The sequence below is a fragment of the Cololabis saira genome, chromosome 21 (genome assembly GCF_033807715.1).
Source record: "Cololabis saira isolate AMF1-May2022 chromosome 21, fColSai1.1, whole genome shotgun sequence".
NCBI classification, from domain to species: Eukaryota; Metazoa; Chordata; class Actinopteri; order Beloniformes; family Belonidae; genus Cololabis; species Cololabis saira.
The window spans coordinates 6,876,344-6,903,049 of NC_084607.1; the positions used below are offsets into that span (position 1 = coordinate 6,876,344).

The 26,706-nt window shown below is 46.4% G+C and overlaps 1 protein-coding gene across 3 annotated transcripts; it reads right to left on the reverse strand.

Moving 5' to 3' along the window:
• Window positions 1–6,491: 6,491 nt before the first annotated feature.
• Window positions 6,492–26,706, reverse strand: si:dkey-89b17.4 (zinc finger protein 646). 3 transcript variants are annotated; one of them, XM_061712651.1, is made up of 5 exons: window positions 26,558–26,706; window positions 15,624–18,427; window positions 11,068–12,177; window positions 10,878–10,974; window positions 8,873–9,005 (listed from the first exon to the last, which is right to left on the reverse strand). In XM_061712651.1, the coding sequence occupies exons 2-4, from the start codon at window positions 18,209–18,211 to the stop codon at window positions 10,896–10,898; spliced, it is 3,777 nt and encodes a 1,258-aa protein (XP_061568635.1). In that variant the 5' UTR covers window positions 18,212–18,427; window positions 26,558–26,706; the 3' UTR covers window positions 8,873–9,005; window positions 10,878–10,895. The 3 variants fall into 3 exon arrangements, with proteins under 3 accessions (XP_061568633.1, XP_061568635.1, XP_061568634.1); XM_061712650.1 differs by having other exon boundaries at window positions 10,878–10,995; XM_061712649.1 differs by lacking the exon at window positions 10,878–10,974 and having other exon boundaries at window positions 6,492–9,004.

Here is a 26,706-nt window from a genome sequence, read left to right on the forward strand (position 1 = left end):
GTTGTTTCATTATCTTTTAACACTTGTGTAAATACATTCTGATTCATTTGAATGAGAGAAGTTGTTTGTGTTTATTTTATACATATTTGTCACAGCTGCTGGTTGCATATGGACTGGATATGTCGTTGCAGATATCCGCAATTCTATTCTTCCTAGTCAAAAAGAGAATTTCAGATATCTACAAATACATTCTTCCTGTCCACAATTGTCATTTCAGATATCTACGTCATTCTGCCATTCATGTGTGTGGGGTTTCTAATTACAGATATCTACAATTCATTTGCAGATATCCACAATGTGAATTGTAGATATCTGCAACTGAATTACGACTAGCTGTAATTCCAGTTTCAGATATCTACAATTTAATTCTGACTAGTCACAATTCCAGTTCAAGATATCTACATCGTCCTTTTCAGATATCTTAAATTAAGTTGTGACTAGTCAGAACGAAGTTGTAGATATCTTGAACTGGAATTACGGATAGTCATTATTTTATTGTAGATATCTGTAATCAAGTTATAGACATATTGAAATGACATCTTGAGATATCTCAAATTGGAGATATCTTTAACTTCCATTCTGCCTAGTCAAGAAGAGGAAGAGTATTAAGGCCAGGCAGGAGAAAAATAAAAATATTTTAAAGGGGAAGAATTTTTTTATTGAGCACTTTGAGAAAAAAGTAAAAATGTCGCTCCTGCATGGCCCTAATACTCTTCTGTACAAAATGTAATTACAGATATCTTGAATTGTAGTTTTGACTCGTCAAAATGACATTATAGATATCTTGAGTGAGAATTCTGACTAGTCACAATGTCATTACGACTATAGTCAAAATGCAGTTGTAGATATCTGCAATGTTAATTCTGACTAGTCCTAATTCCAGTTCAAGATATCTTTAATTCCCCTCAATTCAAGATATCTACTTCGTCCGTTTTAGATATCTTAAATTAAGTTTTGACTATTCAGAACGAAGTTGTATATATCTTGAACTGGAATTATGACTAGTCAAAATGACATTGTAGATATCTCAAACTAGAATTACGGATAGTCATAATTTAATTGTAGATATCTGTAATCAAGTTATAGATCTCTTGAAAGGAATTTTAATTAGAGATATCTCAAATTGGAGATATCTTTAACTTCCATTCTGCCTAGTCAAAATTACAGAAGAGTATTAGGGCCAGGCAGGAGAAAAATAAAAATATTTTAGAGGAGGAAGATTTTTTTTTTCATTACGCACTTCGAGAAAAAAGTCGAAATGTTGAGGAAAAAAGGCAAAATTTTGACTTTGTTCTTGAAATTGTATTTCAACATTAATCTCGACATTTCGACTTTTTTTCTCGAAGTGCACAATAAAATAAAATCTTCCCCTCTCAAATATTTTTTCTCCTGCATGGCCCTAATACTCTTCCGTACAAAATGTAATTACAGATATCTTGAGTTGGAGTTTTGCATAGTCAAAATGACATTATAGATATCCTTGATGACAATTCTGACTAGTCATAATTCCAGTTCAAGATATCTTTAATTCCCCTCAATTTAAGATATCTACTTCATCCTTTTTAGATATCTTAAATTAAGTTTGACTAGTCAGAACAAAGTTGTAAATATCTTGAACTGGAATTACGGATAGTCATAATTTAATTGTAGATATCTGTAATCAAGTTATAGATATCTTGAAATGAATTTTAATTAGAGATATCTCAAATTGGAGATCTTTAACTTCCATTCTGACTAGTCAAAATGCAGTTGTAGATATCTGCAATGTTAAACTGAGCCATTAAATGTTAAAATGGCTTTCTATAGTTTGCAAAGGTCTGAGCTTGGATCCCTCCTTCAGTTATTCTGTAGCGCCCCCTCCTGGCAACAGCTGGCACTGGAATAACAGTTAACTTGAGACTGATTTTGCTGTTCAGTTATTATTTTCCTGATAATTCAGGTGGTTCCCCGTTTGGATTCATTCATTTTGACGAGTCATCTTCTTTATTATTTACAAATAACTATCTAATAACTGAACCAGAACCCTCTTTGTGGAACAACATTGTATTTGCTTCGTGGTGAGAGCCATCAAACCTGGACCAGGACCTGTATGGAGTGAGACAGCTTTCAAAAAGATGTGTCCATGTTAGAACTATTCGTAATGATAAAAAAGTTGTACCCAAAATTCTGCTGTCACACATGAGTCTGATAAAATATTAGGGTTAGGATTGTTTTATGTGAGTATGAATCTAAAAGCTGTGAGTGCAAAGTCTTATGAATACAACTGTAATTTCTACGACTACGAGTCTTCACTGTGAAAATGAATTCAAGTTTGTGGCTACGAGTCGAAAAACTGTTGAAATTACGTCACACGTCATTTATTTCATGAAATTGTTCTGTTTTAAATACTATACAGTTTATGGACGTAAAGACATACTGATCGGTCCATTTTGTAAATAACTCCGGTGACCGAGAACAGTCAGCAAAGAGGAATTGAAACCAAACTTATACAATTAACGGTATACAGGACTGTCTCAGAAAATTAGAATATTGTGATAAAGTTCTTTATTTGCTGTAATGCAATTAAAAAAACAAAAATGTTGTACATTCTGGATTCATTACAAATCAACTGAAATATTGCAAGGCTTTTATTATTTTAATATTGCTGATCATGGCTTACAGCTTATGAAAACTCAAATATCCTATCTCAAAAAATTAGAATATTCTGGGAATCTTAATCTTAAGGTATAATTTCATGAAATAAATGACGTTGTGACTTCATTTCAACAGTTTTTCGACTCGTAGCCACAAACTTGAATTCGTGTTCAGTGAAGACTCGTAGTCGTAGAAATTACAGTTGTATTCATAAGACTTTGCACTCACAGCTTTTAGATTCATACTCACATAAAATCCTAATAATTTATCACTCGTGTGTGACAGCAGAACTTTGGGTACAACTTTTTTATTTACATACAAATGTTTATCATTACGGGTCCGTGGACTTCGCGGCCATCCGTTTTTTGTTTTGAAATTACAAAATAAAAATAGAGAAATAATCCAAAATAATCCGTTCCCCATCTTTTGTTTTGATAATAAAAAACGGAAAACGGATCGTTATCTGTTATCTGTTAGCCGATTTCATTGATGCGTTTGAAAATCGAAATTGGGAATTAAAACAGCGAGTGGAAAACTCTTTTCTCTATTTCCTATTCGTTTCCAAGGATACTGAAAACAAGGATTGGACAAATGGGGGGATTGCACATGCGCAGTAATAAATGAAGAAAGTTGTTTCTGGTTCTTTTGTTGATCAGATTGAAAATTAAGAGTTTTAGATTTTTTTAATGTTGAAACAGAAAATAAATCAAATGTGAAACCTGGGAGTGAAACATGAGTTTAATCTGTAATCTGTCTTCACTCCGTCATGAAACTGCAGTGATGTTGTGACAGTCCGTTCAGCTGCAGCGTCCAATCAATAACATAAACTGAACTCTAACGAATAGGAAATAGAGAAAAGAGTTTTCCACTCGCTGTTTTAATTCCCAATTTCGATTTTCAAACACATCAATGAAATCGGATAACGGATAACGATCCGTTTTCCGTTTTTTATTATCAACACAAAAGATGGGAAACTGATTATTTTGGATTATATCTCTATTTTTATTTTGTCATTTCAAAACAAAAAACGGATGGCTGCGAAGTACACGGACCATTAGGAATAGTTAGAACGTGAACACATCTTTTTAAAAGCTATCTTACTCCATAGACCCGAACCTGAACCAGGACCTGAACCTCCAGAGGCGTCGACTCCTCCGACCCGATGGAGCTTGGATTAAACCGAGGACACACTTTTCTCATCTATTTATTTTCAGTACTCAGCAGTAAGGGTTATAGTATATGGACAAGTTTCTGTTAAGAAATGAATTATCAAAACATAGTTTATAAAAGTGTATAGTAAGCATTACATATATGCATGGAAACAAAACGTTAGAGCGTCAAACAAAAACAGGTTATACTCGCTCCAAACCTCCCTCTTCTCCTCTAAAACTACTGGAAATGCAGGCAGGAAGTGTCCAGACGAACCGAGAGGGAGAAGAAGAAGAAGAAGAAGAATCAGAAGAAGAAGAAGAAGAAGACAGAGGTGGACAGATAATATCGTGTTCTAGGTCACATGACTCCTACAGCACTTTACGGTCACTGCACGGCGTTCACTTTTTAAACTAGCACCAGTGCTCCTGAACACGCTGACGGACACACGGAGGGCTTTAAATAAAAGAGGGAAAGAAAACACCAATAAATACAGGATGTTACCGCAGACGGGAGCAGAGACGTCCGCCGAGGCCTCCGCCGCCCAGCCGGGGGATAAATACGGAAGAAGAGAAGGATGATAGGAAGTCTTGGGGTCCCGGTGGGGGGGCCGGACGAGTCGGGGGCCCCACGGAGACGTCAGGCGTTACATCGACACAGCGCTACACAGTCCTACACACTAGTGCTGCAAGGAGAATATTTATCATAAATAAACGCGCCGACGACACGTCTCTGTTCCTGCTAGCGACGGCACGGGTACGACACAACACACACGGGGGCCCCCGGGGGGGGCCAGGCCAGGGGGGGGGGGCCCAGGGCCGGGGACCAGGCCAGGGCCGCATCCGGGCCGGGGGGGCCAGACTGCCAGGACCAGACTGGGGGGGTGGCGGGGGGATCTGGACCAGGACCGGTTGCTCAGGGCCGTCTCCGGGCCAAACTGGGGCCTGGGGGGGCCGTCTCTGGTTCTTTTCAAACATTCAGTATGAAATGTGGTTCTGGGACCTGAGTTTCCGGGTTTCGGGGCCGGAGAGATCCGGGTCCGCCGAAGGTTTTTCCGACCCAAATGCGAGTCGACGGTCGCGCAGACAGATATCTATAATTTAATTCTGACTCGTCATAATTCCAGTTCAAGATATCTTTAATTCCCCTAAAGTATTAGAGTATTAAGGCCAGGCAGGAGAAAAATAAAAATATTTTAGAGGAGGAAGATTTTTTTTCCATTATGCACTTTGAGAAAAAAGTTGAAATGTTGAGAAAAAAGTCTAAGACTGCGTCCCAATTCTCCCCCTCGCCCTCGTTTTCTTCACTTCCCCTAAATTTTGCGCGTTCCCGTGAGGGTAGTGGTGTCCCAATTCCTCTTTTCACCTAGGGGGAGGGGGCATAACGAGGGCGAGGGGCTGAGAATAGCCCCTTCAAATCGAGGGTTTTCACATGCTGACTTTGCGAGCGAGGGGCTATGAAAATTTCCCAGAATGCTACGTAACCTACGCTGTAGGCTCTGCATCGATTTGACTCGCCGACCGAGAAACAGGCAGAGTCGTCTCAGATTGTGACCGAGGGAGCAAGCATTTTTTTGTGAGAAATAGAGAGAAATAATCCTGTTACTCATCAGATTTGTTTTGGATGTTTCTGATATAATGGTTTTCAGAAACCACCAAGTAATCCAGCTGTTATCTGGGTAATTTACACACTTTCAGATAAAGTTGCCGAAGATCACGCCAGAATAAAGGGATTTATGGTTCTGCGTTACACCAACGCAGAGCCTACGGCGTAAGTTTTACGTAATCTTCGCCGTAAGTTCTGCGTCGATGTACGCGGTGACGCGCGCCGTACCCTACGCCGTAGGCTCTGCGTCGATTTAACGCGGACCCATCAGCTCCGGAACCGGGAGACAGAAACTCGAAATTTCGGAGCAAATTTCTTAACAGGCGTAGCTACAACTGTTAGATTTCATCTATTAAACCAACATTTATCTTCCTAAATGATTTATTTCAGCCAGCGGTAATTCTCAACAGAGCTGCGGGTTTCTCTCCCGGGACGACAGCGCAGGTTGACCTGGCGATCACGTCTGTTCTCGGGCTGTGAGCTGCTGCTGCTGTTACCATGGTAACAGCTGCTGCTGCTCCCCGGGGCCGGCGGCTCTTCTCCTCTCCGAAAACGTCGAGTCAAATTTCTTAATAGGCGTTATTTGGATAAACTGAGCCCAGGTTGGGGATCTTAACGGTTACTTTTACACCTGAAAAAATATTAAAACTTAATAAAGTGGCATATTAACAGCGCTACAGCTGAAATTAAAACAGCTTTTGGCTCTCTGCTTCCTGATCAGGTTAGGGATGAAAACGAGGGGGAGTAGGAGAATTGGGACAGGCACCTGGGCCAAGTGCCCTAGATCTCAAGTGCCCTAAAATCTCCCCCTTCTTTTTTAGGGGTTAGGGAAGAAAAGAAGGGCGAGTGAAGTTGAATTGGGATTGGGCCTAAATGTATTTCAACTTTCTCGAAATTTCGACTTTATTCACGAAATTTCGACTTTATTCTTGAAATTGTATTTCAACATTTTTCTCGACATTTTGACTTTTTTCCCGAAGTGCACAATAAAAAAAAAATCTTCCCCTCTCAAATATTTTTTCTCCTGCATGGCCCTAATACTCTTCCATAAATTGGGGATATCTTTAACTTCCATTCTGCCTAGTCAAAATGTAATGTTTTGACTAGTCAAAATGTAATTACAAATATCTTGAATTAGAGTTTTGACTAGTCAAAATGACATCATAGATATCTGGAATGATAATTCTGACCCAAATGCGAGTCGACGGTCGCGCAGACGGAGACGTCTCTCGTCTTCTAGAGGCAGATGGACGGATTCGTCCTCCGGTTTCTGGACCGGGTTCATGAGCTGGTGAAATGACGGGACCGGACCCCCGTACCGCCTGGGGGGCGTTTCTGGCCTTTTACGAGACGTAAATAGTAACTATTTTAACTATTTAATTGAATCTGTTTGCACTACTATTTTTATTTTATTTCATTTATTTTATGTCGGACAAGAGGGAAGCATACTTTAGATTTCTTGTATTTTTTGGTATGAAAAATTGACAATAAAGACTTTTTTTAGTAGGAACCGCCCCCTTTTAACCTCAACCGACGACCTTGACTCATTTGAACGCCGTCAGCTCCGACGCCTCGTTTCCGTTTGTCCCCGGTGCGATGCAGGCCACGCCCCCTGGTAGAGGCCACGCCCCCCTGATAGAGGCCACGCCCAGCTGCAGTTTTAACGCTTTAAATCTTAAAATAAACAAAGTTAAAGGCCGCTAACGCTAACCGGAAACGCCCCGTTTGTTTGTTGATATGTTTGATCCGACGATCCGCTTGTGGGCGTGGCCTGTGGCCCGTGTCAGCCCCCCCCTCCCCCGACGACTTATTTAAACCGTAACTATGAAACGAGTCTTACGGGCGACGCCCTAAAACGCACGCCATCGCATCAGTCTGTCGCCGCGGCGACTGCGGCCGCGTCCTTCTGAGGTAAAAGTGATGACGGCCGGCGAGATCGGAGACGACGCCCCGGAGGCCACGCCCCCCGGAGGCCACGCCCACCTCTGGTTTGTGGCGGGAAAGTTTCAGCCAACGCTGCGATCCGCGTCGCACACACACGCACACACGCACACACACACACACACACACACACAACCTCTCGGAGAACAAGGTCCTTATTCCCAAAAGTTCCCAGAAGTCTTTGCTGCCTCTTTGAAATGATGAAGGTACAAAATCCCGTCTCTCCACTCGAGCTACAAGTTTCAGCATCACGGTTAAAAAACACTGAGACAAAGGCCACCGAAGACGCACGTCCTGGATCAGGTCCCTTAGAACCCCAAAAGTCTCCATCAGGTCCCTCAAAATCCAGATCAGGTCCCTCAGACCCCTGACGGTCTCCACTTGGATCCCCGAAGTCCCAAAAAGTCTCTACTGGGATCCTCAGGCCACCAACAAGTCTCCATCAGGATCCTGAGACCCCCCCCCCCCAAATGTCTCTCTACTTGGACCGACAGACCCCCCAAGTGTCTCTGCCTGGGCCCCAGGGCCCCCCTGAGTCCACAAGTCTCTGAGTTGGGGGCCGGGCCCCCAGTCGGGCGGTTTGAGGCTGGTCCACCGATGGAGACAGAGCTTATACGAGGTGCAGTAGGTCAGTCAGCTACACACACACACACACACACACACACACTCACACACACACACACACACACTCACACAGTGAAGACGAGGAGGACTAAGGTCCGGCTACATTTTGGCACCTCCAGAGGCCGCCCCCCCCCCGGTCTAGATGAAGGGCCCTCCAGGCATCCCCAGGTAGTTGGGCGTCGCCGCTATGCCGCGCGTCGCCACCATGCCGCGTGGCGGCGGCGGCGCTCCAGCGCTCCAGTGCACCTTCATGTGGTGCCGCAGGTTGGACTTGGAGGAGAAGCGCTTGTCGCAGTGCTGGCAGGAGAAGGGCTTCTCCTTGGTGTGGATGCGGCGGTGGCAGATGAGCTGCGTCGACACCCGGAAGGACTTGCCGCAGTCGGGGCACTGGTAGCGCTTGGGCTCGGTGTGGATGCGGCGGTGGTTCTTCAGGGACATGAGGTTGGGGAACTCCTTCTGGCAGGAGGAGCAGAAGTAGGTGCCGGTCTTGTGGCTGTTCTTGTGGTTGAGCAGGGAGCTGGCGTGGCGGTAGGACCGGCCGCACTGGTCGCAGGCGTGGGGCCTGGCCTCCCGGCCGCCGCCGCCACCGCCGCGGGCCTTGGCCAGGCCAGGTCCCGGGTTCAGCCCCTGCTCCTGCATCAGCGTGAGGTCCAGGCCCGAGCCCCAGCCCAGGTCCCGGGAGCCCCCCGGGCGGGCCTGCTGGGGCCTGGGCTGGCGGGGCTGGGGGGCCTGGCCGTGGCTGATCTCCATGTGCAGCCTGAAGCTGGCCGGCGTGGGGAAGGCGCGCTGGCAGGCGCGGCAGGTCAGCTCCCGCTGCTTCTGGTGGACGCGGCGGTGGTTGTGCAGCTGCGACGACACGCGGAAGGCCTTGCCGCAGTCGTGGCAGCGGTGGCGCCGCGTCTCCGAGTGGATGCGGCGGTGGTTCTTCAGGGCGAGCAGGTTGGAGTAGGTCTTGAGGCACACGGCGCAGTGGTAGATGCCGACGGTGTGGGTGTTCTTGTGGTTGAGCAGGGAGCTGGCGTGGCGGTAGGACCGGCCGCACTGGTCACACCTGTGCAGGGGGGACAGGGAGGACGGGGGGGGTGAGTGACGGACGGTGGACAGGTGACCAGCTGGGGGTCGTGTGCAAAGGTCAGGCTTTTTTATTTCACTAAATTTAGAACGTGAAGGAAAAACCTGCAGTTTTGTTTCAGCCTGGTTCTGATGATCATCAGACCTCCAGACCTCTACCGGATCCAGATCCCTCATCCCTGCAGCATCATGGGAGGGTCTGACCCAGCCCTCCTGAAGGGTAAACCTGCACAGGAGATCCTTCAGACCTCTACAAATCCTCTAAACCTCTACAGATCCTTTAAACCTCTAGAGGAGATCCTTCAGACTAGGGCTAGGCGTTATATCGAGATTTTAATATATATATCGATATATTTTCAAACGCGATATGGTACGAAACAATATCGTTTATATCGATTATTAAAACATTTTTTTTTTTTTTTTTTTTTTTTAATGATTTTGATATAGCTTATTTTGTGACAAATTGATTTGAATGTTTTATTTGAGATTTGCACAAATGTTTTGTTATTTGCACAACTGTCAACCTCAGTGGAAAAGTCTGCCTGTTACTGTCTACATTGTATTAATTGCACAGTGTATTTTAATTTAATTGTTATGCAGGAAAGGGATATTTGTTTTATTTTATTCAAGAAGCATTTTTATTCCATATATGCAGGCAGTTTATTTTTATTTCATTTGTTTTATACATTTTGATATTGTGCAGACCTCGGTTAATAAATGTACCTGTGTCACATTTGGCACGAGGCTTTGTATTAAAACTGACTGTTTTTTTTAAGGGTTTGCCTCAGAAAAAATGAAGCTAACAGAGATGCTATGCTATAATGCTTTGGGGGAAACCCCAATTATGGCACAGGAAAAATATCGATATATATCGAGTATCGCCATTCATCCAGAAAATATCGAGATATGACTTTTGGTCCATATCGCCCAGCCCTATTTCAGACCTCTACGGGAGATCCTTCAGAGTTCCTAAACCACCATGTGACGGACCAGGGACGTCAAACAGGAAAAAGGAACTTAACGCTGGTTTTTGGTCACCATGTTTTCACCACCACAAACCCTCTGACATCAACCACAGGCTTCTGGAGGACGGGACGTGTAACCATGGAGACCAAATCCATTCGGTTGTACCAGACTAAATATGTTGATTATCTGTAACGTTGGATCCAGACCCCAATGGCCGGTAGAGGAACTGCAGGTCTGGATCCAGATCCCAGGAGTTATCAGGTTTTCACAGAAACAAACAGAACACATGATTAAGAGGTTCTAACATTTGCACACGACCACAGATCTACAGACATTTCAAACTTTGAACATACAGGTATATGATCTGAAATCCGGCTCAGAGCTTTCTACAAAGGGGTGCACCATTTGGCGTTTGTAGACAAGTCAGTGGGGGGAGGACTGGGGTGGGGGGGGTGGAGGGAGCTGGGAGGTATCTGCTGCTTCCTGCACTGCACAGATGCACTAATCACTCAGCTCTGGTCACATCTGAACGTCTGTCTCAGCCTCCGTTTGAGGTTCAAAAGGCCTAAAGGAGGCGAAAGGAAGTCCGTGAAACTAGAAGAGCCTCAGCGGCGGCAGCGGCGGCATCAGCCGCGGGACATGTGCAGTGCAGCTAGCTCCAAATACTCCCTGATCTTCCCTCAACAGCCTTTTTCTAGTCTGCTAACTGGCTGTCAGAGCAAACACAAGCAGAACAAAAGCAGGAACACACAACATCAACAGTAATCTAGAAAACAAAAAGGCCGACGTGAATCTGTGTCAGAGGAGAAAACAACATGAAACAGTACAGTGAGGTGGCCTAGAGCTACTGTGTGTGATGCTAACTGAAAGCAAACGGTGTTGACTTATCTGGTCTCTCCACTAATTCAATCTGTCCAAACTTCAGAAAAATCCGAATTCCGGCACGCGTATGGTCCCAAGGAAGCCGGATTGGAGATCATATACCTGTAATAGACATGTAGAGACCTAAATTTATCTTCACTATTGTTTTTTTTTTTTCAACTTCGATAGAATCACAAACAACTGACGAGAACTCACGTGTACCGACACTCTTCTCCCTCTGTGGTGGCGGCGGCGGCCTTCCTCCTGACCTCCATGCCTACCTGGTTGTCCCCGCAGCGGTGCCGCGCCAGGCCCGACCTTCCCTGGAAGCTTTTCCCGCAGGTGGGGCAGCCGAAGGGCGTGGCGCCCTCCTCGTGCACCTTCTGGTGGTTGCGGAGGAACCTGGCCAGCCGGAAGGCCTTGCCGCAGGTGTGGCAGATGTGCTTCTTGCGCTGGGTGTGGATGCGCATGTGGTTGCGCAGGGCCATGTAGTTGGTGTAGGGCTTGTTGCAGAAGTTGCAGTGGAAGTCTCCGGTCTTGTGGGTGTGCTTGTGGTTGAGCAGGGAGCTGGCGTGCTTGTAGGTGCAGGTGCACAGGTCGCAGGCGTACGGCCGCTCGTCCGAGTCCAGGTCCACCGAGTTCCTCTCCAGGCTGACGTTGGTGGAGCTGTTGGTGGAGGACGAGGACGGCAGGTGCTGGGCCGGGCAGTCGTGGGCCGCCAGCTCCTCGGACGTGGCGAATCCCTCGCAGCAGCCGTCGCACTCGTAATCCATCTGGGCCCCGGGGCCCTGCGGGCCCTTGCACAGGCCGGCTGTAGTGTGGGTGGCCAGCTGCCGCTGGGTGCGGAAGCCCTTGCCGCACTCCTGGCAGTTGTGCTTCTTCTGGGCGAAGTGCAGGCGGAGGTGGTTCTTCATGGCCAGCCTGTTGGGGTACGTGGAGTTGCAGACGTTGCAGTGGTACTCCCCGATCTTGTGGAGGTTCTTGTGGTTGGCCAGGCTGCCGGCGTGGCGGTATGTCTTTCCACATTCCTCGCAGGCGAAAGGCCGCCGCCCACTTTCAGCCGGGTCGAACTTCTGGGGCCTGGAGGTGCCGGCCGAGGAGTAGGGCTTCTTGAAGCCCTGGTGGCTGTACTTGACCCCCATCACCTGGTTCTTGGAAGGCTCCCCCCTCATGTTCTGCATCTGAGACGGGCCGGGCTGCTGGAAGCGGGCACCGTTGGGGCCGGTCCGGACCAGGCCCTTGGCCCGGTGCTCCTCGTGTAGGCGGAGGTGGTTGATGAGCTGCTTCTGGATTTTAAAGGCTTTGCCGCATTCCTCGCACTTGTGCCTGCAGCAAGGAGCGCCAGAGGCGAGGGAGACACAAACACATCACACTGAGTGACTCGAGCCCTGGGGACGAGGCCGCGGCTCACAAGTCCAAGTCATTCAGAAGGTGGACCTTTTTATTACAGAGACTTGGAAGACGGGAATCACATTATCTGATACACTCTGGTTCTCTCGTGTGAGCAAGGATCCTCACAAACCAGAGCCGGTCATGGTGTTCAACAGGGCTTTGTACTTGGACCACTACTTCTCACATTTCATATGTTCCAATTTAGCGCTGCTTGAGTACCAAGAAAAGAAATGTTTAATCCGAAGGAGATATTTAGCTCTCATTTGGATTGAAAAGAGGGAATAGAATAAACTCCATCCTCTCTGGATGCCTGGAATCAGTCCTACCAGTATCCCAGATACCTCGCTCTAACATTCTTTTGGCAAAACTTCACAACACAGATGCAAGTTTAGACTCTTCAGTGTTTTTCTGAGGAGCTAGAAGCTAGAATGTCTGAGTTCTGGTTCCTGAAACTGCCCTGCCTGGCATACACTTTCATGCTTCTATGTAGATGACACTCAGCTGTCCATGAAGACAGAGATTAGTCCGCCAGCTGTGCCTAGGTGACTGCTAAGATCCTGCTACTAAACCCAGACCAGAATCCTCGTCACTGGACCTTTTTTGTTAACTCCGGCACCCGTCTTGAATCTAACACTGCTGTGTAAGAATGTGTGACTTAAATAACACACTCAACAGAACTCCTGAGGAGGTGCAGACTCGGTCTGGGGGATAAAACCATTAGTTCATATTCATTTGTATTAATAGTTTTCTTGTATTGTTTAATAATATAACATTATAATATACCTTATATATAAACCTTCATCTGAAAAATCATCCATAATGCCTTTTGTTTCCAAGAAAATAGAGAAAAGATTTTACTTCTAGGCAGTATTTTCCAGCCCAACTCCAAATTTACTGAAGCTGCTGCGACGACGTGTCTGGAGGTTGTTGAGCTGCGGTGGGTTGTGGGTGGAGTCGATGTTTATGTTCACCTGCATCAGTCAGTTACGCAGTGAAATAAAAGGCCATTCAAGTGGTATTATTTATGTGTTAGGAGAAAAATAAAAACTATTAACAACCAATCAGTTGAAACTGGAAGTGTGTGCATGTATGTGTGTACATGTATGACTACCTATGAATATGTGCATATATGTTCACATGGTTACGTGCGTCCCCTATTTATGTCTTTACTTAATAATATTGGTTTTATTAGTGAGAAGTATATATATATATATATATATATATATATATATATATATATAATAAAAGTATGTATTTATGAGCATGTATGTTCAGGAGTGTGTGCTCTTCAAGTACATGTACGTGCACGGCTCACGTACCACTACTACGGCTGTAAAAAAATATTCTGCATTCGAATAGTTTTAAAAAACAGAATTTTGAAGGTGAAAGTTGATATTTGAATGTGGACAAACCGCCACGTTAAGTTACTGGACCAGAACTTCACCAGCACCCGATATTTGTTGGTTGTCGTAACGCGTTAAACCGTTATCCACAGAGAGCGTGAGGGCAAGCGAGAGAGAGAGCGTAAGGGGGGGAGAGAGAGAGCGGGCGAGCGAGCAACAGAGAGAGAACGAGAGCGAGGGCGAGAGAGAGAGAGTGTGAGAGAGAGAGCATGAGGGCGAGCGAGAAAGAGCGTGAGGGCGAGCGAGCAACAGAAAGAAAACGAGAGCATGAGCGAGAGAGGGCGAGCGAGAGAGAAAGAGTGTGAGGGAAAGGGTGAGGGCGAGTGAGAGAGAGAGCATAAGGGGGAGAGAGAGAGGGCGAGCGAGCAACAGAGAGAGAACGAGAGGGCGAGAGAGAGAATGAGGGCGGGCAAAAGCGTGAGGGTGAGAGAGAGAGAAAGAGTGAAAGAGAGCATGAGGGCGAGCGAGCAACAGAGAGAGAACGAGAGCATGAGCGAGAGAGGGAGGGCGAGTGAGAGAGAAAGAGAGAGAGAGAGGGTGAGCGAGAGAGAGAGGGCGAATGAGAGAGAAAGAGAGAGAGAGAGGGTGAGCGAGAGAGAGAGGGCGAGTGAGAGAGGTCTGCGGTCTTGGCCAGTAGTTGATTTTACTTGTTCGTTTCTGTAAAATGTTGTTAAATACGTTTAAACTTAAATCAACAACCTCCGCAAGTAGTTATGTCTCTTTGTAATCGTTTGTCCTGTTATGGCTCTTTTCCACCAGCACCTACTCGTCTCTCCTCCACTCGGTTTGGTTCTTTCCCACCAGGGGTCTAACGTGCAGAGTAGATACTTTTCTGTTTCTACTCTGACAAGGTTCTAATGGCGCTTTTCCACTAGCACCTACTCAGCCCGACTGAGTCCCGGCTCCACCCGTTTTGTCCTCATTTGTTTTTCCACACCCAGGTGAGAAGTGGGCGGGTTGGGCTGAAAAGATACAGAAAAGTATCTGCTTGGCGCGGCTCCACCCGCCTTGGCCCGTAGTGGAAAAGCGCAAGACGGGGGCGTGGCGGGTAGAAGCGAGCTGAGTAGGTACTAGTGGAAAAGGGCCATAAGCAGCTGAGTCGGCTGTGATATCATCACACTACAGGCCACCGATTGGTCGGGGGGTTGGAGTCAGACGTCTGAGTCAGGATGTGACTCTGACGGAGTTTCTTGTTCATTTTATTCCACCAGCAATGGCAGCAGAAGTCTGTTTGGTGATCCAACTCTGAGGTGCAGATGTTCATAAACCTGGTGCTGAGGAGAGAATTAAAAAGGGATCTAGACGGCGATAAGGAACGACCAGATCTACCAGGAGCTCTGTCACTTCATAGCTGCTCGCGGCTCCCAACGGAGTTTTCAGCAGCGCCGAGAAACTAAAAAACATTGAAAAACGTCACCGCTTGAAGCTTCTCTCTCTCTTATTTTTAACTTGATATGAAACAGAAGCCACAGATCCAGCAGCACATCTATCATCTCCTCCAGATTCTACATCTTTAGTGTTGTTGTCTTCTTCTTTTAGATACACAATCAAATACGTCACAGCAGCTTCTCTCCAACCTCCTACTTCTGCTCCAGGTGCTGAATTGTAGTGGAAAAGAAACCAGGCCGAGTCGAGTCGAGCAGGTGCTAGTGTAAAAGCGCCATTATTGACAAAATCCAAAACCAGATGTTCGAAAATTTGAACGTCATCTTTGAGCAATCTTGACCTCCCTCGCCACGACTCATTTTTTTTAAGATTTTTTGTGGCTCTAGTGGCCCTTTATTGAAGTTGCAGACAGGAAGGGGGTAGAGAGAGAGAATGGGGATGACATGCAACAAAGGTGCGCAGGCTGGGATTCAAACCTGCAACCCATGCAGGGGGACTGTAGCCTCAGAATATGAGCCGCTTAATAAACAGAAGAAGGTGGAATCATGAAAGGAAAGAGACACTTGTACACATAAAGGGGGCGTGATCTACCTTTTCAGGTCAAAGTGGGTCCTCTGGTGGTTCTTGAGCGCCAGCAGGTTGTAGTAACGCTTCTGGCAGACCAGGCAGCGGAAGACGCCGGTCTTGTGGGACTTCTTGTGGTTGAGGAGCGAGCAGGGATGTCGGTACCCCCGTCCGCACTGGTCGCACTTGTGGGGCTTGTCGCTTTGGTCGACCATCGTTCTCCGGCCGTCGCCGCCGCCAACGTCGCGGCTACCTCCGCCGACACCCCCGCCCACGCCGTCCCCTCCGGTCATCCCCTTGGCTCCGTTCAGACCCTGCTTGTTCATGGAGCCGCCTTGGCTTTTCCCGGGGCACAGGTGGGTGATCAGGTGGTGGCGGTCCGTGAAGAACATGCCGCAGTCCACGCAGATGTGGTTGCGGCCGTCGATCTTGCTGCCGTTGGCCGAGCCGCCGGCGATGACCTGCTGCTGCTGCTGCTGGGCGTCCGGCCTCTGGGGGCCGTGGATCAGCTGGTGGTTGAGGAGGTCCTGCTTCCTGGAGAAGCTCTGGCCGCAGGTGGAGCAGATCATCCTCCAGTCCTGCTCCAGGTTGGAGGGCCCCGGGGCGGTGGGGTTGTTGGCGTGGCTGCGGAGGTGGCTCCTGAGGGCTCTCAGGCTGGCGTAATGGTTGCCACACACCGAGCACTGGTACACCTCTCCGTCGTCGTCGTCGTCCTTGTCGTTGCCGCCTATCCTCTTGCCTCCGCCGTGTGCGAACTGTCTCTGACCGCTGCCTTCCTTCATGCCGCTCGAGCTTCCTGACGGTAGCGAGGTCCCCCCCGAGCCGTGGTAGCTCATGTTACCCATGAAGCCGTTGGACATGTTGCCTTGCTGCTGCTGCTGCTGCTGCTGCGGACCGCGGCGAGGGCACATGTGCGACTTGATGCCTGAAACGTCTCCGTACATCTCGCCGCAGTCGGCGCACTGGTGGCGGTCGGCCTGCCGGTGGGCGGAGCTGTTCTGGGAGAGCGAGCTGCCGTCGAAGCGGTCGTGGAACTCCAGGGAATCCAAACCGCTGCTGTGCCCCGCGTCCGGCACGAAGTGGGCGGCGTCCCCGAGGTTCCCCGGCAGCGAGATGGGCGTGGTGGCACCGCTGCCCTCCTGGACGTAGTTCTGCTGGGAGTCCAGCGTGAGCGGCTCGGGGGACAGCCAGTCGCTGCCGTCGTTGTTGATGGGCTGGTTAGAGGGACGGCCCTTGTGGCTGCGCAGGTGGCTGTGCAGCGCCGCCAGGTGGGGGTACTGCTTGCAGCAGATGGTGCACTGGTAGTGGCCCGTCTGATGGCAGCGTTTGTGGTTGACCAGACTACCCGCGTGACGGTAGCTTTTGCCGCACTCCCCGCACTTGAATCGCCGCTCTTCGTCGTCCGGAGAGTTGGCCTGAGGCACGCGGGCCCCCGACGGAGACGCCACCGAGCCCTGAGATCCGGAGCTGAGCGCGTCCGAGTTCAGGATGGAGCTTTCTTGGCTGTGGGCGGGCGGGTGGGGATCGTGGGTCAGGTAGTGGACTTTCAGAGTCTCCAGGTCTGGGTGTCCGGCGCCGCAGTATGCACATGTGTAGATGGGGTTGTTCACCGGGGGCCCCATTATAGGGTCATAGGGGCCTCTCTTATCAGTGGGCAGAGGCGGCAGCGGCAGAGGGTCCCCCAGGGCCGGGGTGTACGCCGGCGACCTGACAGCGCTCAGGTTGTGAGGCATGATCCCGGGAAAGCTGCGCGACAGGCCCAGGGGAGGCGCGGCGGCGTTGTGGAGCAGGATGTGCTCCTGGAAGTCGCTCTTGCTCGGCAGCGCTATCTGACACAGGTGGCAGAAGCAGGAGCCGGCGTCGTCGCTCTGGGACGACTGCGAGCCGGCGCCGCGCTCCGAGTCGTGGTGGCTGCCGCCGCTGCTGCTGCTCACCATGGTCGCCCCCGGCGTCTTGAACTTCGAGTGAGTTCTCTCGTGGCTGTTTAAGGCCGCCAGGTTGCCGAATTGTTTAAAACACACCGAGCACTTAAAAGTTCCTTGCTGGTGACACTTCTTGTGGTTCACCAGGCTACCGTGGTGCCGGTAGGTTCTGTCGCACTGGTCGCACTTGAACGGCCTGTCCCAGGCGTCGTCCGATTCAGGGGAGCTTTTCTTCCCGTTGTCGTCTGTCTCGTGGCCTGGCAGGACGCTATGGCCCATACCACTATTGTTCAAATGGGAGCGACCAAATCCGTCCGAGAGGTCCTGGGCGAGGCCGTAGTCCCTCTCGTCGTGGCCCGCCTCCTCGGGCACCTCCTCGCTCTCCTCCTCTGTTTGCGCGCTGCTGGGGGACAAGGTATGGATGCGTAGGTGGTTCTTCAAGGCCACCGCGTTGGGCAGCGTACGGGTGCACACCGGACACTGGAACGAACCCACCTCGTGGGACTTCTTATGGTTGGCTAGGCTGGCTGCGTGCTTGTAAATCCGACCGCACTGCTCACACTCGAAACGTCCACTCTCTTCTTGCTGATAATGTGCTTTCATATGCTCTAGTAGACTTGGAGTACTCGGACAGACCATATCACATTCTTTACAGGGGAAACCCTTGGCGCGACTCATATCATGCATTGCCATAGTACTCTACAGCGCAGCGGTCGGAGGAAATCACGGTTCACGACATGGCGTTGAACTGTGATGTCGGGGGTGGGGGTGGGGGTGGGGAGGGGTGGGGTGGTGGAGTCAGTGAGGCCTAGCTCTTCAACCGAGACCGGTGGCCATCTTCGCTGACAGTGTAGCTCCAGCCAATCAAGGCCCGCCACCGCGGGGATCACACCGGCCAATGAGGTTTCACTGCAAACACAGAGAAAAGGAAGAGTTACTAACAGGGAAGTATCATCTGACTAGGGGTGTAACAATGTATCGTGCCACGAAATTTCGCGATACAAAAACGTCACGATACGTGTCGTGGAGGTGACAAACTGTAGCGCAATATTAGGACAAATTTATCCAGTCAATACAAGAAGACGCTGATTTCTTTTTCAATGTAGTGATTTTGTTTTAACACAAGAGGGTGCTCAGAGCTAGTGGGTGACTAATCTGCGCCGCACCCCTCTCCCATCTTTCCAATGCTTGTTGTTTCAGTGGAGTGTGTAGCACGTAGAATTTACAAGTAGAATGGAGAACAATGTAGCAATAGAAGACGCCCCCCGTCACATTTAAGTCACCGGTATGGCGGCATTTTGGATTTCCAATTCTGGATAGAAACGGCGACTGAGTGGCTGACAAGACGCAAACAATCTGCAAACATTGTAGGGGAACCCTGCCCTACACCTAACACTAGCAACATGCAAAGCCACATGCAGCACCATCACAGTGAATTACAGTTAGCGGTGCCTGGGAAGAGTTTTGGACTTTTCATAGTTTATTTCTTTACTTTTATTTATTTATTTAATTTTAGTTGTTAAATTTCTGGAAAAAAAAAAAGTCAAGTCATACATGAGAGAAACTATTCAGTTTGTGGTAAAATATTTGTACTTGTATGAAACTGAAGATGCATAATGCAAACCTGACATTTACTTTTAGTTCAGTTTGTGGAAAATGGTTGGCCTGGCTTTCTCTTTAAAACTTAACAGTTACAAAGCATTACAAACTGTAACAATAGGGCAAACGCACAGGATTGTTTTGCATTTTGTGTCTTTCAAATAAAAGACATTTTTTTCCAGTCATATGTTCCTCATTCAATTTCATTCCATTTTACAATTCAAACAAGGTTATCTTAATATTATATTATTGTTACCTTATAGACTCAAGAATACATTCATTCCAGATACAGAAGACTCTAATTTGAGTTTACAACTTTTATTTTTTCCTGTGATTCTGTGAGGACGTGACGTCACCCAGCAGCAGCCACTAAACCAGAGGAAACTACTGACAACATGAAGATTAAGGATCTTTGGTAGAACATTTCGTCTCGTTTTGGTCAACGAAAATGAAGACACATTTTAGCAGAGTTTTTATTTTGTAATCTACATTTTAGTCTGGTATTTATTCCTGTAGGATATTGCATTATATATTTAATTATCGTTATTGTCACGACCAGCATTTTCGTTGCATCTCGTCTCGTTTTCCTCAGGTGATAAAGGTTCGTTGACGACGATATTTAGTCATAATTTTCGTTGACGAAAGCAACTTTAGTTACAACAGACCTGCCGTTTATTATTAAAAAAAAAAAATATAAATAAAAACATTTGATCACAAAAAAAAAGATACAACATTCAGGGATGATTACGTATATGAGCTGAAAATCATCTTAGCTCTGGCCTGCAGCCCCAACCAATCAGCAGTACAACAACAACAATAATAATAATAATAATAATAATAATAATAATAATAATAATAAGAGATGCTCACAACGCTCTCATTATTCAGTCACTCATCATTCATACTGATGGTCAAGCTCACATCTATATTATTAAAAGTCTTCCCACGTTTCATTTATTGAACTTTTTTGTTGGTATTCTTACACGTAGGGCTGGGGATCAATTCAGATGTCAAGAATCAATTCGATTACGATTCTTAAGATTCAGAATCGATTATCAAGATTCGATTCAGATATTCATTTAGGTTAGTGTTATTAAAACTGTTTTTTGAGCTGTTGCATGAATTATATGACTGTAGTTGTGCAAAATATTACTACTAGTATTATATTGAGATTAAACAGCAAGTATTGGCAGCTAATGATGCTGTAAGGACCAATCAGCTCCCAGAATGCTGATAGAACTGCTTTCAGAAACATCGTGTGGGGCAGAATTACCAAAGAGATCCAGGGAGGAAACAGAGACGGATGAAATCGGTTTTATTTTTTCCCACATTCCGTTTTTATTTTTTCCATTTTCTCTGTTTTTCATTTTTGAGAATTTGGTTTTTAGCATTTTATGCAAATGTAACCCCAAGACAGTATATAAAGTAATGAAATATAGATCATTTATGCAATTATAACTGAAAACTTTAATGTTTTCATACCTTTAAACATATTTAAAGGCAAAAACATGGCACCATTTATTCTTGTGTCCAACAAAACATTCCTTTTTCTAAATCAATCTTTAGACATATGAATCGATTTTTAGGAATTAATATGAGAATAGATTTAGAATCGGAAAATCGATTTTTTCAACACAAGCCTACTGACTCGTGTCTGTGTGTTGTTGTTGGGTTCTTAAACACTACGAACCCTCAACAGGTTTCTCCTGTCCGTGGTGATTTCTCAGCGGTCAGTAATCAGATCAGCGCTTCCTTCTCAGATTATTGTGTCACTTTTAACCGTCTGATGTGGCGTCTGCAGCAGATTACTGCTCATCTCGTTAAAGAAACACCGGGATTTAAACGCTCGCATTTTCACCGTCCTGCCACCAACGGAGCCCAGACAGATCAGACCTCGCTCCCTCTCACGCCAGAACTTATGAACCCCCGCCCGGCATCCCGCGGCTCCTTCCACCAAAGTAGCCCGTTCAGAACCAGTCCCAACTGGATTTTCACTTTACTTCAGCCAGCTGCAAAGAAACTCACCGGTTCAGACCAGAAGTCTGAACAAACTTTACAGCAAACATCTACATGCACTGCTGGGTGCAAAAACTGGTTTGGTCTTTTGATTGCTGTCTGTCTGTAGCCAAGAGTTAGCTGTCGTCACTATCGCGAGTGCTGAAGTCAGTGCGCTGTCTGGACGTCTGAGCTGTGAATAAAGACCTGACAGAACATAATCGTTCATAAGAGATCAGTGACTACGTTTACATGCAGTCAATAACCTTTTTCTTACTGGAATATTAGCAATAACCCGGTTGCGCACAGCCATGTAAACACCAATAACCCCTTAGAATAACCAAAATTTGCTCATATTCTGGTTTAAAAAAAACCCGAATATGACCCCTGGGTTACTCCTTTCCTAACCCGAATATTTGGTCATGTTTAGCCTAACGGGATTTCCCCATCAGAAGGAACAGGAATTTGTTTTCTGCGCATGTTCTTTTAGCAAGGAATCTTGGTGTTTTGAGTCCAGAAAGTGCCCAAGTGCTGTCTTTCCTTCTGTCTACAAAATTATATATATATATATATATATATATATATATATATATATATATATATATATATGAATGAATTAGTTTTATTTTTGTGTCATGTCCGAAGACCCATCCCTTACAGGATTATAAGACACCAGAAACAGAAAATCATCAATATACAATATCACACTCACTTAATTGGGAGCTACACAATGTACACCAGAAAAACAAAATAAATAAATCAAATAAAAAATAAATAAATAAATAAAATAAAAATACTTAATATTTCTTTCTCCCCAACAAAAACCAGAATGGATATTTTCACATATATGTTACTTTTCTTTGTTTATTCCACACTTTCCCACACTTTCTATATAAGCAGCAATCATTAATCTAATAAAACATTTACCTCTTAAAACTGGATTGGAGCTTCAGGTTTGGGACTTTTTCAGGGAGAAACTCAACAAAACGTTGCTCTTTACGGTCCGTGTTCATCTTTGTGAGCAGACTACCAGTCTGCGCACAAGGCTAGACTTTGCTGCTCTCAGCAGTTTTGGTTTAATCAAGTGGCCGAGGCTGAATTTTCCATCACAATTTATACTTTTTTTTTTCTTCAAAAGAATCACTTCCTACACCACGGACGTAAAGGGTGTTGCAAGGTTCATAGGATCCTTATAAAGATGCAGCGCCACCAACCTCTGTGGCCTCTAGAAAGCCAAACATCAGAGGTCTGCAAAAGACGTACTAGCAACTAAATACTCTCTCCAAGGGTAAAACCCAGAACCAACTAAAATAAAGGAATAATTGAAAAAACACATCACAGTTTATATCCGGAAGGACATTTTCCATCGCAGCATCTCAACAGAAAACATCCTGGTTCTCAAACCTCAAAGTGACGACGCCACAACAACATGAGCATTTACCTCATTATTAAGTGACAGTAAATGTGTTATTTATTTTTATTTTATAGTTTTCACGTGATGATTTTCTGGTGTAAAGAATAAGACGATTATGCTAACCGGCTAAATGCTTCAAAGTCTTCCAGGCTTTTTGGGTCTTTTTTGAGCATTAAAACTAAACAAAGTTATTTCTAATATTGTCACGTTTGTGCCGTCAGCTAGTAAAAGATAATTTAAGATTAAAACTAACATATTCAATGTGATTAAACCATTCAGACTCACAACTTTGGGGAGAATTTATATTAGAATTATGGACTTTTAAACTGTGTTTGCACTTTTTGAATAAGTTATTTTAGATTTATGGAGATTGTTCTGAATAAACTAAATGAGTCCTGAGACACTTTTGCTTTGGTTTATGTATGAATTTTTTTCTTTTCTTTAAAGTAAAAAGCTGTGAGAATGGTAAAATGTATTATTCATTGGCATTTAACAGAAAAATGTATCAAGAAGTGAAAAGAATCTTCATAAGATTGATCGATAAAAAAAATAATCATTAGTGGCCTTAAATCAGATCATGAAGTGGGAAATAGCTTAAATCCATTTGTTTAGCTATTCGGTTTGAGGCCAACTGACGAGAAAACACTGAAGAAGATTTCTTCAGGTCAAAAACATGATTTATTTAACTTGTGTGGTGAAAAACTTTGCTGCTTTGAGGCCCCGTTTACACGGAGCAAAAACGGTGGTGTTTTCATGCGTTTTGGCCGTTCGTTTACGCGAAAACAAAGCTCAAAGTCACCAAAAACGATAATTTCTGAAAACTCCGGCCAAAGTGGAGATTTGTAAAAACTCCGTCTTCACGTTTGCTTGTAAACAGAGAGAAACGGACATTAAGGCTTCAGAACGTCACATTATGCGACAGAAACGTCACCAGTGTCATGTGTGCGACCTGTGTTTACAATTTGTTTGGCCACCGTCAATATTTTCTTGTATTTTACCTGTTTTATATTCTAAAGTCGCCCTTAAAAGTAACTCCACTTCTCTGTCACTTTAAACAAAAGACTCTCGTTCATCTTGGAAGTAACTGGAAGTTACTCGTGTCATTTGTTGATGTTTTTTTCCAGGATTCCGATTGGCTAGTATGACTTTATCTTCTCGTTACACTGCCCCCTGTAGGTTTGGCTGCTCATAGCACCTTAACAGCTATTTATGCGGGTTCGAGTAAATTATGGTATTTTTCAAAACGTAGAGGGGGAAATATCCGTTTGTGTAAATACAGGTAAATACTATTTGTAAACGTGGCCTAAGATTATAAAACACCAATGACCATCCTGTCGTCACCAACAGTTCTTCTCGGTACCAGAACTCCAAGACCGGTGAAGATATCCAGTAAAATGAAGTAAAAGAGGACGAGAAGTCGAGAGGACGGGGTGGAGGAGGGGGGGGATCCAGGACTCAGTTCCACCACACATCCGTACCGTTTCTACCAAAAAAATTTAAAATGCTTTCTGAAAGTAGAAAACGAGTTTCCTGGCAGTGACCTCTCAAAGGTCACGCAGGTGAGACACGCCCACAGAACGCCTGGAAAAACGACAACTTAACCCAGAGATTCTCCATCAGCAAAGTTCCTTAAAAGGAACAGAGATCTTTAAAAAAACAAAAACAAATTCAGGACAAAATGAATGGAGCGTTGTGTTTCTGTAAAAGGTATCAGTTTATGGAACAATCTGGATACAGAAGCCAAAGAATGCAAATCAAACATTACATTTAAAAGAATAATAAAAGCCAGTTTGATGAAGAAATATCATGATAATTGTTAAGTTAGGTGGGTTTTCTTTTTTTTTCCTCTCTCTTTTTAGCCACATTGTCATATTTTTTTTGTTTGGATCAAAAAAGAATACGACTATCTATGTTTGATGACAGCTATTTATTGGAGAGTGTTTTTTTTTTTTTTTAAATCACGTAATTTGTCTTTTTTTTTTTTTACTATTCCATTAATTGAAATGTGATTTCTTAGGAAAAAGGGGTCAGATAAAATAAGTTTAGTCTACTTTCCGTTCCCTTTCCTTCAAGGAAAGAGATTTGTTGTAATTATATTGAACTGTTTTGTTTTTCTTTTAATGAATGAAATAAATAAATAAATAAAAGAAAGTAAAACGAAAGCAAACTAGAAAAGTCCTTGATTAAAACCCATCAGCCATCATAAGGAGTATAATTTATTTAATTCTGATAGTTTTTTTTTTATTTTTTAGATTATTTAGCTGATTGTAGAGGGATCGATACAAACACAGATGAACAGTGTTTTTCACCCGGCCATAATTTCTCGGACAGACCGCCAGGTGAAGCAACATGGTAAAGAATAATAACCAAAACTTGAAAAAGTTCCTCTAACGGGGGCAAAGGGAGGCCCGTAGCATCGCTAGCACGTCTGTTTCTTCTGTCCACATTTACGTCAAATAAAACCGTGATAAAAGTTAAATGTTCTGCATCTCTGGTTGTATTTGTGTACGATCATACGATTGTTGTTGTTTTTTTACCAAAGATCACCCGTCAAGATCAAAAGATTCTCATTATTTACTTTTTATTTAATCAGCTATTTAAATCAGCTAATTGACGTATAAAATCTCCAAACAAACGAGGAGGTCACCTTGAGTTCAGGGACCAGAACCTGAGCCCTGACCCGGAATCAGACCCTGCAGCTTCCTGTAGACCCGGTCCAGGTCTGGACCTGCAGACCCGGGTCCAGACCTGGACCTGCAGACCCGGGTCCAGACCTGGACCTGCAGACCCGGTCCCTTGAAACCTCCTAAAACCTGCAGACCCTAAAACCTGCAGACCCCTGAAACCTCCAGACCCAGTCCCCTAAAAACCTGCAGACCCGGTCCCCTGAAACCTCCAGAAACCTGCAGACCCGGTCCCTGGAAACCCCTAAAAACCTGCAGACCCAGTCCCTGGAAAACCCTGAAAACCTGCAGACCCGGTCCCTTGAAACCTCCTGAAACCTGTAGACCCGGTCCCTCAAAACCTGCAGACCTGGTTCCTTGAAACCCCTAAAAACCTGCAGACCCGGCCCCTCAAAAACCCTGTGAAACCTCAAGACCCGGTCCCTTGAAACCTGAAAACACGGCCCCCTGAAACCTGGTCCTAGTCCCCTGAAACCTCTAGACCCCTGAAACCTCCAGACCCCTGAAACCTGCAGACCCGGTCCCTTGAAACCTCCAGAAACCTGCAGACCCGGTCCCTTGAAACCTCCAGAAACCTGCAGACCCGGTCCCTTGAAACCTCCAGAAACCTGCAGACCCGGTCCCTAAAAACCTGCAGACCCGGTCCCTAAAAACCTGCAGACCCGGTCCCTAAAAACCTGCAGACCCGGTCCCCTGAAACCCCTGAAACCTGCAGACCTGGTCCCTTGAAACCCCCTAAAACCTGCAGGAAACCTGAAACCTGGTCCTAGACCCCTAAAAACCTCTAGACCCCTGAAACCTCTAGACCTGGTCCACATCTAGACTTCCAGACCCGGTCCTGGTCCGGTCCCCCCTGTAACCTGGTGTTTGGGTCCTGGGGGGTCTGACCTTGGCCCCCCCCGGGGGTTGGGCGGGTTTCCCGGGCCCCAGCCCCCCCTCACCCCCCTAAACCCCCTCACCACCAGAACAGCCATTTTCCAGCTCGTCCGGGAGGAGGAGGCGGAAAGCGCGCTCCCGCGGCCAGAGAGAGAGAGAGAGAGAGCCCGCGGGAGCGCGCGGCTAGGCGGCTAACAGCTAGCAGCTAGCTAGCTCCCGCGCTGAGACAACAAAAGCTGCACAAACGAACCGAGCCAGCGCATTCCGAACCGAACCGCGGCCAGAACGCCGCGCACGCCGCTAGCGCGGCGTGCGCGGCGTTCTGGCCGCGGTTCGGTTCCGTCCCCGCACGTAGCATCGCGTTAGCCCCGAGCTACACAAAGATCCCCCCACTCCTCCTCCTCCAGCACCGGGACCAGCTCGGTTCGACCCGGTCCCGGGCCCGCTTTGTTCCGGTTCTGCTGGACTCACCCCCTCCGGCGCCGCTAGGGCGGCAGCTGCGCGGCGGCGGCGGCTCCACCGCGGGGAATGGCGGGGGTTCGGGGGTTCGGGGTTGCGGGTTCCGCTGCTGGAGCCGAGTCCTGACCGGGACCGCGCAGACAAGTGCGTGTGTGTGCGCG

What these genes read in the sequence shown, in the direction of transcription:
- si:dkey-89b17.4 (XM_061712649.1), bottom strand. Translation starts at nt 18,211, where the DNA reads ATGGCAATGCATGATATGAGTCGCGCCAAGGGTTTCCCCTGTAAAGAA. An exon ending in ACCCACTTTGACCTGAAAAG is followed by an intron (nt 12,178 to 15,623) that starts GTAGATCACGCC and finishes TCCTTGCTGCAG; the next exon opens with GCACAAGTGCGAGGAATGCG. An exon ending in GGAGAAGAGTGTCGGTACAC is followed by an intron (nt 9,005 to 11,067) that starts GTGAGTTCTCGT and finishes CCCCCTGCACAG; the next exon opens with GTGTGACCAGTGCGGCCGGT.